The sequence below is a fragment of the Anomaloglossus baeobatrachus genome, chromosome 12 (genome assembly GCF_048569485.1).
Source record: "Anomaloglossus baeobatrachus isolate aAnoBae1 chromosome 12, aAnoBae1.hap1, whole genome shotgun sequence".
Lineage (NCBI taxonomy): Eukaryota > Metazoa > Chordata > Amphibia > Anura > Aromobatidae > Anomaloglossus > Anomaloglossus baeobatrachus.
The window spans coordinates 134,876,930-134,890,167 of NC_134364.1; the positions used below are offsets into that span (position 1 = coordinate 134,876,930).

General features: G+C 53.5%; 1 protein-coding gene across 1 annotated transcript in view; it reads left to right on the top strand.

Moving 5' to 3' along the window:
* The first annotated feature begins 620 nt into the window (after positions 1–620).
* The window catches only part of VPS39 (VPS39 subunit of HOPS complex), a 184,840-nt gene continuing 172,222 nt past the window's right edge, over positions 621–13,238 (top strand). The window contains exons 1-4 of the mRNA XM_075330479.1: positions 621–845; positions 9,558–9,623; positions 11,815–11,879; positions 13,143–13,185. Coding sequence (XP_075186594.1) covers positions 773–845; positions 9,558–9,623; positions 11,815–11,879; positions 13,143–13,185 — 247 coding nt within the window. The 5' untranslated portion in view covers positions 621–772. The remainder of the gene's footprint in view (positions 846–9,557; positions 9,624–11,814; positions 11,880–13,142; positions 13,186–13,238) is intronic.

The window sequence follows — 13,238 nt, forward strand, 5'->3', positions numbered from 1 at the left end:
GTCACGGAGCGAGCAAGGGGGCACGGAGCGAGCAGGGTAGGGGGGCACGGGGCGGGGAGGGCAGGGAGGCACGGAGCGAGCAGGGCAGGGGGGGCACGGAGCGAGCAGGGCAGGCACGGAGCGAGCAGGGCAGGGGGGGCACGGAGCGAGCAGGGCAGGGAGGGGCACGGAGCAAGCAGGGCAGGGGGGGCACGGAGCGAACAGGGCAGGGGGGGCACGGAGCGAGCAGGGCAGGGGGGGCACGGAGCGAGCAGGGCAGGGGGGGCACGGAGCGAGCAGGGGGGGGCACGGAGCGAGCAGGGCAGGGGGGGCACGGAGCGAGCAGGGGGGGGCACGGAGCGAACAAGGGGGGGCACGGAGCGAGCAGGGGGGGGCACGGAGCGAACAAGGGGGGGCACGGAGCGAGCAGGGGGGGGCACGGAGCGAACAAGGGGGGGCACGGAGCGAGCAGGGGGGCACGGAGCGAGCAGAGCAGGGAGGCACGGAGCGAGCAGGGGGACACGGAACGAGCAGGGGGGGCACGGGGCGGGCACGGAGCGAGCAGGGGGACACGGGGCGGGCAGGAGGGCACAGTCCCGGAGCCCGTGGCGCGGCCTCCCTGCACCCAGGCTCCAGCTCCTGGGCGTGGCCTAATACCCGGAAGCGGCGGTGGCTCCGGAGCAGTGGCCTTCTCTCCGCTTTGTGGACGGTTTCCTGCTCTTGGTGTGCGCTGTTGCCGGGGCGCCCGTCCAGGAGAGGCCGCAGCCTGGCCGTGTATTAGGCCGCTGCAGTCATGCATGACGCCTTTGAACAGGTGTTGATCCTGGAGAAACTGCCGCTGCAGATAGAGTGTGTGGCAGCCTGGGGTGAGTGCTGGGGATGGGGGGTGACACTCTGGGGTGAGTGCTGGGGATGGGGGGGCTGACACTCTGGGGTGAGTGCTGGGGATGGGGGGTGACACTCTGGGGTGAGTGCTGGGGATGGGGGGGCTGACACTCTGGGGTGAGTGCTGGGGATGGGGGGTGACACTCTGGGGTGAGTGCTGGGGATGGGGGGGCTGACACTCTGGGGTGAGTGCTGGGGACGGGGGGGCTGACACTCTGGGGTGAGTGCTGGGGATGGGGGGGCTGACACTCTGGGGTGAGTGCTGGGGATGGGGGGTGACACTCTGGGGTGAGTGCTGGGGATGGGGGGGCTGACACTCTGGGGTGAGTGCTGGGGATGGGGGGGATGACACTCTGGGGTGAGTGCTGGGGACGGGGGGGATGACACTCTGGGGTGAGTGCTGGGGATGGGGGGCTGACACTCTGGGGTGAGTGCTGGGGATGGGGGGGATGACACTCTGGGGTGAGTGCTGGGGATGGGGGGGATGACACTCTGGGGTGAGTGCTGGGGATGGGGGGGCTGACACTCTGGGGTGAGTGCTGGGGATGGGGGGGCTGACACTCTGGGGTGAGTGCTGGGGATGGGGGGGCTGACACTCTGGGGTGAGTGCTGGGGATGGGGGGGCTGACACTCTGGGGTGAGTGCTGGGGATGGGGGGGCTGACACTCTGGGGTGAGTGCTGGGGACGGGGGGGCTGACACTCTGGGGTGAGTGCTGGGGACGGGGGGGCTGACACTCTGGGGTGAGTGCTGGGGACGGGGGGGCTGACACTCTGGGGTGAGTGCTGGGGACGGGGGGGCTGACACTCTGGGGTGAGTGCTGGGGATGGGGGGGCTGACACTCTGGGGTGAGTGCTGGTGATGGGGGGTGACACTCTGGGGTGAGTGCTGGGGATGGGGGGGCTGACACTCTGGGGTGAGTGCTGGGGATGGGGGGGCTGACACTCTGGGGTGAGTGCTGGGGACGGGGGGGCTGACACTCTGGGGTGAGTGCTGGGGACGGGGGGGCTGACACTCTGGGGTGAGTGCTGGGGACGGGGGGGCTGACACTCTGGGGTGAGTGCTGGGGATGGGGGGGCTGACACTCTGGGGTGAGTGCTGGGGACGGGGGGGCTGACACTCTGGGGTGAGTGCTGGGGATGGGGGGGCTGACACTCTGGGGTGAGTGCTGGGGATGGGGGAGCTGACACTCTGGGGTGAGTGCTGGGGATGGGGGGGCTGACACTCTGGGGTGAGTGCTGGGGATGGGGGAGCTGACACTCTGGGGTGAGTGCTGGCGGGGGTGTAAGGTTAGGATCACACTGCTGGACCTGTCTGTGCCGTCCCTTAAGGCTAGTTTCACACTTGCGTTGGACGGGATCCGTAGCATTGTGTTGTGTGACGGATGCACCGGATGCGTTGCATATAGTGGCACAACGCATGCTACAGATCGTACAAAATAACGCAATCCGTTGTAGTTTTTTTTCCTTGACTTTACACTTCTGAGCATGCGCCGTTGTGTAAAGACAGCTGCGTTAACGGAATCCGTCAAATGACGCATTGTAACGGAATCCACCACCATAGGCGTCCATTATAAAAACAACGGACGTCTAACGGATTCCTGCAGGTTGCGTTTTTTTGACACTCCGCCAAGCGCAGAAAAACGTTACATGCTGCGTTCCATCCGCCTGACGCAGCGTCAAAATAACGACGCTGCGTCGTCCAGCGGATGCAACGCAGACACTTGCGTTACAGTGCGTCGTCCATACAAGTCTATGGAGAATAGCGCAGTGCGTTAACGGATTGCGCTATTCTCCATAGTGACGGAATGCGCTGAACGCAAGTGTGAAACTAGCCTTAGGCTGCTTTCACACTACGTCTTTTTAACATGCGTCCTGAACGTTTTTTTGCTGCAAAAGCGGATCCTGCTTTTACAGCAAAAAATGCATGCAAACGCATGTGTTACTTTGCAGGATCCTGTCACTGGATGTTTAGGGGCGGGCATTGGAGTCATGTGATCGGGAGTGAGGGGAACTAAACGTGCCAGACTGGGAGCCGGCATCTGACAGCTGCGAGGCTCGTAACCAAGGTAAACATCGGGTATACTTGCTTGGATACCCGATATTTATCTTGGTTACGAGTGTCTGCAGCTGCTAGGAGCCGGGCTGCCTGCACACGTAACCAACGTAAACATCGGGTAACTAAGAGAAGTGGTTACCCAATATTTACCTTGGTTACGAGTGTCCGCAGCTCTCAGGTGGAGGAGAGGGAGGAGAGGAAGGGGGAAAGACAGAGGTAGGAGAGAGAGGGACTGATCACGGAGGCTGGTTCTGGGCATGCTCAGTAGAGCAAGCAGGATCCTGTCTATCAGCATGCCAGCGTTCACATGCGTTTGCGTGCTGTTTAGTCAGGATCCAGCAATTTGCAGAAGTTGGACGCAGCTCAAAAACGCTACAAGTAGCGTTTTTGAAAGATGTTAAAAAACTGCAAGTCGCTGGATCCTGACTATAACGCACGCAAACGCAGGTGAACGCATGTTAACGCGAGTCCATTGCAAATGCATTGAAATGAAAACGCATTTGCACTGGATCCATTTCTGCGTTAAAAAAACGTTCAGGACGCATGTTAAAAAGACGTAATGTGAAAGCAGCCTAAGTTACACTCATATGTAAATATTGATGTATACACACAGGCACGGCATATACGGATCTGTGACCCCGGACTGTGATACTCGGCTCTCCTCCTTTTCTTTCTGTAGAGAAGACTCCTCTAGTAAAGTCTATGGAGATCCATATAAAGCGGCCAGCACGCTGTGGAGATGCGTCCAATAAAGTCTATGGAGATCCATATAAAGTGGCCAGCACGCTGTGGAGACACGGCCAGTAAAGTCTATGGAGATCCATATAAAGTGGCCAGCACGCTGTGGAGATGCGTCCAATAAAGTCTATGGAGATCCATATAAAGTGGCCAGCACGCTGTGGAGACACGGCCAGTAAAGTCTATGGAGATCCATATAAAGTGGCCAGCACGCTGTGGAGACACGGCCAGTAAAGCCTATGGAGATCCATATAAAGTGGCGAGCACGCTGTGGAGACACGGCCAGTAAAGCCTATGGAGATCCATATAAAGTGGCCAGCACACTCCAGAGACACGGCCAGTAAAGTCTATGGAGATCCATATAAAGTGGCCAGCACGCTGTGGAGACACGGCCAGTAAAGTCTATGGAGATCCATATAAAGTGGCCAGCACGCTGTGGAGATGCGTCCAATAAAGTCTATGGAGATCCATATAAAGTGGCCAGCACGCTGCGGAGACACGGCCAGTAAAGTCTATGGAGATCCGTATAAAGCGGCCGGCACACTCCGGAGACACGGCCAGTAAAGTCTATGGAGATCCATATAAAGTGGCCAGCACGCTGTGGAGACACGGCCAGTAAAGTCTATGGAGATCCATATAAAGTGGCCAGCACGCTGTGGAGACACGGCCAGTAAAGTCTATGGAGATCCATATAAAGTGGCCAGCACGCTGTGGAGACACGGCCAGTAAAGTCTATGGAGATCCATATAAAGTGGCCAGCACGCTGTGGAGACACGGCCAGTAAAGTCTATGGAGATCCATATAAAGCGGCAGGCACACTCCGGAGACGCGGCCAGTAAAGTCTATGGAGATCTGTATAAAGTGGCCAGCACGCTGCGGAGACACGGCCAGTAAAGTCTATGGAGATCCATATAAAGTGGCCAGCACACTGTGGAGACACGGCCAGTAAAGTCTATGGAGATCCATATAAAGTGGCCAGCATGCTGCGGAGATGCGGCCAATAAAGTCTATGGAGATCCATATAAAGTGGCCAGCACGCTGTGGAGACACGGCCAGTAAAGTCTATGGAGATCCATATAAAGTGGCCAGCACGCTGTGGAGACACGGCCAGTAAAGCCTATGGAGATCCATATAAAGTGGCCAGCACACTGTGGAGACACGGCCAGTAAAGTCTATGGAGATCCATATAAAGTGGCCAGCATGCTGCGGAGATGCGGCCAATAAAGTCTATGGAGATCCATATAAAGTGGCCAGCATGCTGCGGAGATGTGGCCAATAAAGTCTATGGAGATCCATATAAAGCGGCAGGCACACTCCGGAGACGCGGCCAGTAAAGTCTATGGAGATCCGTATAAAGTGGCCAGCACGCTGTGGAGACACGGCCAGTAAAGTCTATGGAGATCCGTATAAAGTGGCCAGCACGCTGTGGAGACACGGCCAGTAAAGTCTATGGAGATCCGTATAAAGTGGCCAGCACGCTGTGGAGACACGGCCAGTAAAGTCTATGGAGATCCATATAAAGCGGCCGGCACACTCCAGAGACACGGCCAGTAAAGTCTATGGAGATCTGTATAAAGCGGCCGGCACACTCCGGAGACACGGCCAGTAAAGTCTATGGAGATCTGTATAAAGTGGCCAGCACGCTGTGGAGACACGGCCAGTAAAGTCTGTGGAGATCCATATAAAGTGGCCAGCACGCTGTGGAGACACGGCCAGTAAAGTCTATGGAGATCCATATAAAGTGGCCAGCACGCTGTGGAGACACGGCCAGTAAAGCCTATGGAGATCCATATAAAGTGGCCAGCACACTCCAGAGACACGGCCAGTAAAGTCTATGGAGATCCATATAAAGTGGCCAGCACGCTGTGGAGACACGGCCAGTAAAGCCTATGGAGATCCATATAAAGTGGCCAGCATGCTGCGGAGATGCGTCCAATAAAGTCTATGGAGATCCATATAAAGTGGCCAGCACGCTGCGGAGATGCGTCCAATAAAGTCTATGGAGATCCATATAAAGTGGCCAGCACGCTGTGGAGACATGGCCAGTAAAGTCTATGGAGATCCATATAAAGTGGCCAGCATGCTGCGGAGATGCGGCCAATAAAGTCTATGGAGATCCATATAAAGCGGCAGGCACACTCCGGAGACGCGGCCAGTAAAGTCTATGGAGATCCGTATAAAGTGGCCAGCATGCTGTGGAGACACGGCCAGTAAAGTCTATGGAGATCCGTATAAAGTGGCCAGCACGCTGTGGAGACACGGCCAGTAAAGTCTATGGAGATCCGTATAAAGTGGCCAGCACGCTGTGGAGACACGGCCAGTAAAGTCTATGGAGATCCATATAAAGCGGCCGGCACACTCCGGAGACACGGCCAGTAAAGTCTATGGAGATCTGTATAAAGCGGCTGCCACGCTGCGGAGACTCAGCCAGTAAAGTCTATGGAGATCCGTATAAAGCGGCTGCCACGCTGCGGAGACTCAGCCAGTAAAGTCTATGGAGATCCGTATAAAGCGGCTGCCACGCTGCGGAGACACGGCCAGTAAAGTCTATGGAGATCCGTATAAAGCGGCTGCCACGCTGCGGAGACTCAGCACATCAGAGCTTCATGTCTATTGCTATCTCACCATTACAAAGACTCAATTGTAAAAGTTTTTCAATTCATCTCTGTTCTTTAAAATGGATGAGAGATAAACCGGATGTAAAATAGATGAAACAAGAGAATACACAGACCCTGATTGCAGCGATGTGTCACTAAGGGTACCGTCACACTTTAGCGACGCAGCAGCGATCCGACCAGCGATCTGACCTGGTCAGGATCGCTGCTGCATCGCTACATGGTCGCTGGTGAGCTGTCAAACAGGCAGATCTCACCAGCGACCAGTGACCAGCCCCCAGCCAGCAGCGACGCTGCGCTTGCACGGAGCCGGCGTCTGGAAGCTGCGGACACTGGTAACTAAGGTAAACATTGGGTATGGTTACCTGATGTTTACCTTAGTTACCAGCGCACACCGCTTAGCTGTGTGTGCAGGGAGCCGGCATCGGCAGCGTGAGAGCTGCGGAGGCTGGTAACGAAGGTAAATATCGGGTAACCACCTTGATTACCCGATGTTTACCCTGGTTACAGCTTACCGCAGGCTGTCAGACACCGGCTCCTGCTCCCTGCACATTCAGGATTGTTGCTCTCTCGCTGTCACACACAGCGATGTGCGCTTATCAGCGGGAGAGCAACAATAAAAAAACGAACCAGGGCTGTGTGTAACGAGCAGCGATCTCACAGCAGGGGCCAGATCGCTGCTGATCGCTAATGAGGTCACAAAAACCGTGACTCAGCAGCGATCTCAGTAGCGATCTCGCTGTGTGTGAAGCACCCCTTACTGGGCTGTTTGCTCTAATTTTGATAAAATCTCTGTTTTATCAGCTGGAGATTATCACTAGCGCAAATATGCTGCCATGTATCCTGCATATTAATGAGCCCTATAAACAAAACCAAAGACCAAGGGAAAAATTGCAGTGTCATTATAAGGCTGGGGCCACACGGGCACTACTGCGATCCACTTGCATGAGACTCGGCTCGTGCTGGCAGTACAGCAGAGCCGAGTGTCATGCCTGTGTCCTTGCAACTGAGGTCCGTTTGTGCGAGCAGACCTCAGCTGCGGGGGGCGTGCCGGCACTCAGGAGGGGAGGGAGGGATTTCTCTCCCTCTCTCCTCCATAGCCGGCTATTGCCATTCTCGCACTGCACTGGCAGTACACCGGTGTACCGCGAGTGCAGTGCGATTTTTCTCTCGCCCCATTCACTTGAATGGGTGCGAGAGAAAGAGTCTCGGCTTACAGTTGCGGCATGCTGCGATTGTTTTCTCGGTCCGATTAGGGCTGAGAAAATAATCGCCCATGTGTGCTGACACACAGGCTAGAATTGGTCCGAGGGGAATGCGATGTTTTATCGCACTCCACTCGCACTGTTTTTCTCGCCGTGTGGCTTAGCCCTAATAATAATTTATAATTTCCTATGGTTCCCTTATGTACGGATTAATGACTGGAAAAACTCCATCAACAGTCTACAAATAGTATATGTGTCCCAAAAGAACCACACACACACAGGAGTACAAATTCCATAAAAATTCAATTTTTATTAAACATATAAATACACACATTTATAAAATATTATAAATCATCAATCAAGGGGTATGAGGAGGACCCCTACCTAACATCCACCCCCCACAAAAGTAGTCATATGTGTCCGGAAAATACACACGAATATGAATCTAGAGGATAAGCAGAGTGTATACATCTCCCCGTCGCCCCTGCCTCCATCCTGCTGAAGAAGCGATAGCGACACGCGTCCGGGATAGGCGCTGCTTTCCTTCCCCCCACTGCTGTGTGTTCGGTGCTCCCATCTTTGTCCAGTTAATGGTTAAACGGGGCTTTACACGCTGCGACATCGCTAATGCGGAGTCGTTGGGGTCACGGATTTTGTGACGCACATCCGGCCGCATTAGCGATGCCGTTGCGTTTGACACCGATAAGCGATTTTGCATCGTTGCAAAACCGTGCAAAATCGCTAATCGGCGACACGGGGGTCCATTCTCAATTATCGTTACTGCAGCAGTAACGAAGTTGTTCCTCGTTCCTGCGGCAGCACACATCGCTCCGTGTGACGCCGCAGGAACGAGGAACCTCTCCTTACCTGCCTCCCGGCCGCTATGAGGAAGGAAGGAGGTGGGCGGGATGTTACGTCCCGCTCATCTCCGCCCCTCCGCTGCTATTGGGCGGAGGTTCAGTGACGCTTCAGTGACGTTGCTGTGACGCCGCACGGACCGCCCCCTTAGAAAGGAGGCGGTTCGCCCGTCACAGCGACGTCGCCGGACAGGTAAGTATGTGTGACGGCTGTTGTGCGGCACGGGCAGCGATTTGCCCGTGTCGTGCAACAGATGGGGGCGGGTACCCACACTAGCGATATCGGGACCGATCTCAAAGTGTGTAAAGTAGCCTTAAGCCTCTAATACATTGTTCTGTGTGACTAAATAGTTTCTATGTGGTATTTACCCTGGACTATAGGGGGCTTCATAGAGATTTGTGGCAGCAGACCTCTCTGTAAGCTGATATTAAGCTCTGAGATGTATACACTCTGCTTGTCCTCTAGATTCATATTCGTGTGTATTTTCCGGACACATATGACTACTTTTGTGGGGGGTGGATGTTAGGTAGGGGTCCTCCTCATACCCCTTGATTGATGATTTATAATATTTTATAAATGTGTGTATTTATATGTTTAATAAAAATTGAATTTTTATGGAATTTGTACTCCTGTGTGTGTGTGGTTCTTTTGGGACACATATACTATTTGTATATTAATGAGCCCTGTATAACCCTGCCCACTCAACGGATTGGCAGCTTTCTGCCTATGCACAGTGTACACAGAAAGTTGCCAATCAGTGGAGTGGGCTGGGTTATACAGGGCACATTTTATTTTAAAGGGATTATCTAATTTCAAACTAATTATTATTTATATTCGGACCAGTGAGGACGTCTTGGATGTTACTGGAGTAAATCTTCCCCTGATGCATGGAGCCATGAATGAGGCATGAATAACACGCTGCGGGGGATGACATGATGTAAGACCCCTTATTAAAGTGCGGTCACAGGGGCTTTCAGCCTAGTTTTGTGTCTTGTTGTTTTCCCGTTGACATAAATGGAGGACGCTTGAGCATAACAATCCTCATGAGAGTTTCGGGCCTCGCGGAGAGCGTGGTGTGGAGGCAGCTAGGTGGCTACTGACAGCAGGGAATGGACTCTGAAGATTGATGGGGGCCACACAGTTGGGGACCTGTGATTCCCCTTTATCTGTTCATCGCTGCCTTTTCCTCAATGAATGGTAACCATATTGTCTCTTTTCAGAGGACTGGCTTCTCGTTGGCACCAAACCGGGACATTTACTTCTGTACAGAGTCAAAAAAGAGCAAGGTGAGTCGTGCTTCCCGCACGTGTCCCTGTTACAAGGCGCAATGTTACTCCCCGGGCTGTCCGCTCAGGACGGATCCGCTGCTGACCGCAACCAGGCGACTCGTGAAGAAGAGCGTCAGGCCGGCACCGTCACCCACACACTGCTCTGCCAAAAATAGACAGACCGCTGCACAATGGTCAGCTTTTCTGATTTTCTATTTCTGAGTGAAATGTGAATTGTTCTTTATTCTATAAACCACTGACGACGTCTCCGAATTTCCAGCAATAAATTCTGTATTTATTTTCTGAAAATGAGAAATGGTGATAATAACAGAACAATGCATTGTATTCACACCTCAAATAATGCAAAGAAAACAAGGTCATCATCATTAACACACAACAATACTAATAATGTTTTACCTCAGATGGATTCAGAAATCAATATTTTGTGGAATAATCATGATTATTAATCCCAGCTTTCATGCGTCTTGGCCGCTTTCCACCAGTCTTCACACTGCTTTTGGGTGACTTTATGCCACTCCTGGTGCAGAAATGTAAGCAGCTCTTCTTTGTTTGATGGATTGAATATCCATCTTCCTCTTGATTACATTCCAGAGGTTTTCAGGTTTTCATGGGGTTCAGGTCTGGAGATTGGGCTGGCCATGACAGGGTTTTGATGTGGTGGTCCTTCATCCACACATTCATTGACCTCGCTGTGTGGCATGGCGCATTGTCCTGCTGGAATAAACAGTCCTCAGAGCGGGGAACATTGCCTGAGCAGAAGGAAGCAACTGTTTTTCCATGATAACCTTGTATGTGGCTTGAGTCATACGTCGTTCGCAAAGGACATATGACTGTGGGGTATTATATTACCTGTATGTGGGGGTGACTGTGGGGTATTATATTACCTGTATGTGGGGTGACTGTGGGGTATTATATTACCTGTATGTGGGGTGACTGTGGGGTATTATATTGCCTGTATGTGGGGATGACTGTGGGGCATCATATCACCTGTATGTGGGGGTGACTGTGGGGCATCATATTGCCTGTATGTGGGGGTGGCTGTGGGGCATCATATTGCCTGTATGTGGGGGTGACTGTGGGGTATTATATTACCTGTATGTGGGGTGACTGTGGGGTATTATATTACCTGTATGTGGGGTGACTGTGGGGTATTATATTGCCTGTATGTGGGGATGACTGTGGGGCATCATATCACCTGTATGTGGGGGTGACTGTGGGGAATCATATTGCCTGTATGTGGGGGTGGCTGTGGGGCATCATATTGCCTGTATGTGGGGGTGACTGTGGGGTATTATATTACCTGTATGTGGGGTGACTGTGGGGTATTATATTGCCTGTATGTGGGGATGACTGTGGGGCATCATATCACCTGTATGTGGGGGTGGCTGTGGGGCATCATATTACCTGTATGTGGGGGTGACTGTGGGGCATCATATTGCCTGTATGTGGGGGTGGCTGTGGGGCATCATATTGCCTGTATGTGGGGGTGGCTGTGGGGCTTCATATTACCTGTGTGTGGGGTGGCTGTGGGGCTTCATATTACCTGTGTGTGGGGTAGCTGTGGGGCTTCATATTACCTGTGTGTGGGGTAGCTGTGGGGCATCATATTACCTGTATGTGGGGGTGGCTGTGGGGCATCATATTGCCTGTATGTGGGGGTGGCTGTGGAGCATCATATTGCCTGTATGTGGGGGTGGCTGTGGAGCATCATATTACCTGTGTGTGGGGGTGACTGTGGGGCTTCATATTACCTGTGTGTGGGGGTGGCTGTGGGGCATCATATTGCCTGTATGTGGGGGTGGCTGTGGAGCATCATATTATCTGTGTGTGGGGGTGACTGTGGGGCTTCATATTACCTGTGTGTGGGGGTGGCTGTGGGGCATCATATTGCCTGTATGTGGGGGTGGCTGTGGGGCTTCATATATTGTGTGTGTGGTGGGGGGGCCTGCAGGGGTGTCATACTGGGTGTTTGGGGGATAAGAAATGGGTATGGTTGTATGTCGGACCCTAATGGGATTGTATTGTGTATAAATGACTACTCTAGGTCTGGAGATGAGTGGTCAGGACGTACAGGGCGCGTCCGTCCCTAGTGTTCGGTGTTGGATGGAGCGGTGGTGCTTGTGCTGTGTGACAATTTGCCCCTTCTCTGCTGGTATTTTCCTTTGTACATGTTACGTTTCTTTTTTAGGATGTAACCAGTTTGAAGTAATCCTAGAAAAATCCAATAAGAACTTTGCTAAGAAGATTCAGCAGGTGAGGCTCCACTGTGAGGAGAAGCCTCCGGTGACAGCACCGCACCGTGACAGCACCGCACCGTGACAGCACCGCACCGTGACAGCACCGCACCGTGACAGCACCGCACCGTGACAGCACCGCACCGTGACAGCACCGCACCGTGACAGCACCGCACCGTGACAGCACCGCACCGTGACAGCACCGCACCGTGACAGCACCGCACCGTGACCGCACCGCACCTTGACAGCACCGCACCGTGACAGCACCGCACCTTGACAGCACCGCACCCTGACACCTGATTGTGGTAGAAGTATTACGTGGCCTCACTCTTTTAGAGCTGAAGATATATTTTTCAGTGGTTCTCCACTTTTAGGGGCAAACTGAGCAAGGTACCCCAGCATGCCCCAGGGCTGCATTTCTCTTGAATAGTTGCTCTGTGCTGACAGTGTCTATTTAATGAGGCCGCGTCTGCGCAGAATAACTGTTCATACCAAGCACAGGCGCTCGGTGCATGAACCATGAACAAACATTTATAGGGAACCTGTCACCAGATTTGGGGCCTATAAACTGCGGCCACCAACAGTGATTTCTTATATACAGCATTTCAATATGCTTTATATAGGAACCCAGGCTGTGCTGTATAACATAAAAATCACCTTCATTGTACTCACCTAGGGGGGTGGTCCGGTCAGATGAGTGTCACTGCTCTCCGGTCCGGCACTTCCTGTCTGCAGCAGTCTCCGTCTCTTTTGAGGCCCGTGTGCGTGGCGCATCCTACGTCATGCACATTGGCATTGAGGTCCTGCGCAGGACAAATCACAGTATTGTAGTGCGCATGTGCAGGCGATTTTTTAACCCTTCCTCATGCTTGCGCATTGCAGCACTTTGATCAGCCTTCAGAAGGGCAGAGAATAGTGCACCTGTGCAGGACCTCAGTGCCAGCCTGGGTTGGATAGGAGGATGGAGATCGCAGCAGAGAGGAGGCGCCGGCCCGGAGAGAGGAGGCGCCGGCCCGGAGAGAGGAGGCGCCGGCCCGGAGAGCAGTAAAATCAGATTGGACCATGCCCCTAGGTGAGTATTATGGCACCTTCCCTCCGGCTGGTTTTCCGCTTTCTCCACCATCCTCCTCTTCCTTGATTGACCTCTCCGGCTTCATAGAGCCTGAGCACAGTAAAGATAGATGGATGCCCCCATCCTGTGCTGAGCGTCCTTAGGGTGAGTTCTGTAGGGAGGTGTTCGGAGAGGACCACCCTGAGGACCTTTTCTTCTCTTTTCTTTCAGATTCATGTTGTTCCTCAGTTTAAGATCCTGGTCAGCCTGCTTGGTGAGTTGTGCAATCCTCGGAGGTCTCCGCTGGGGGCCGGATTGTAAAGGTTA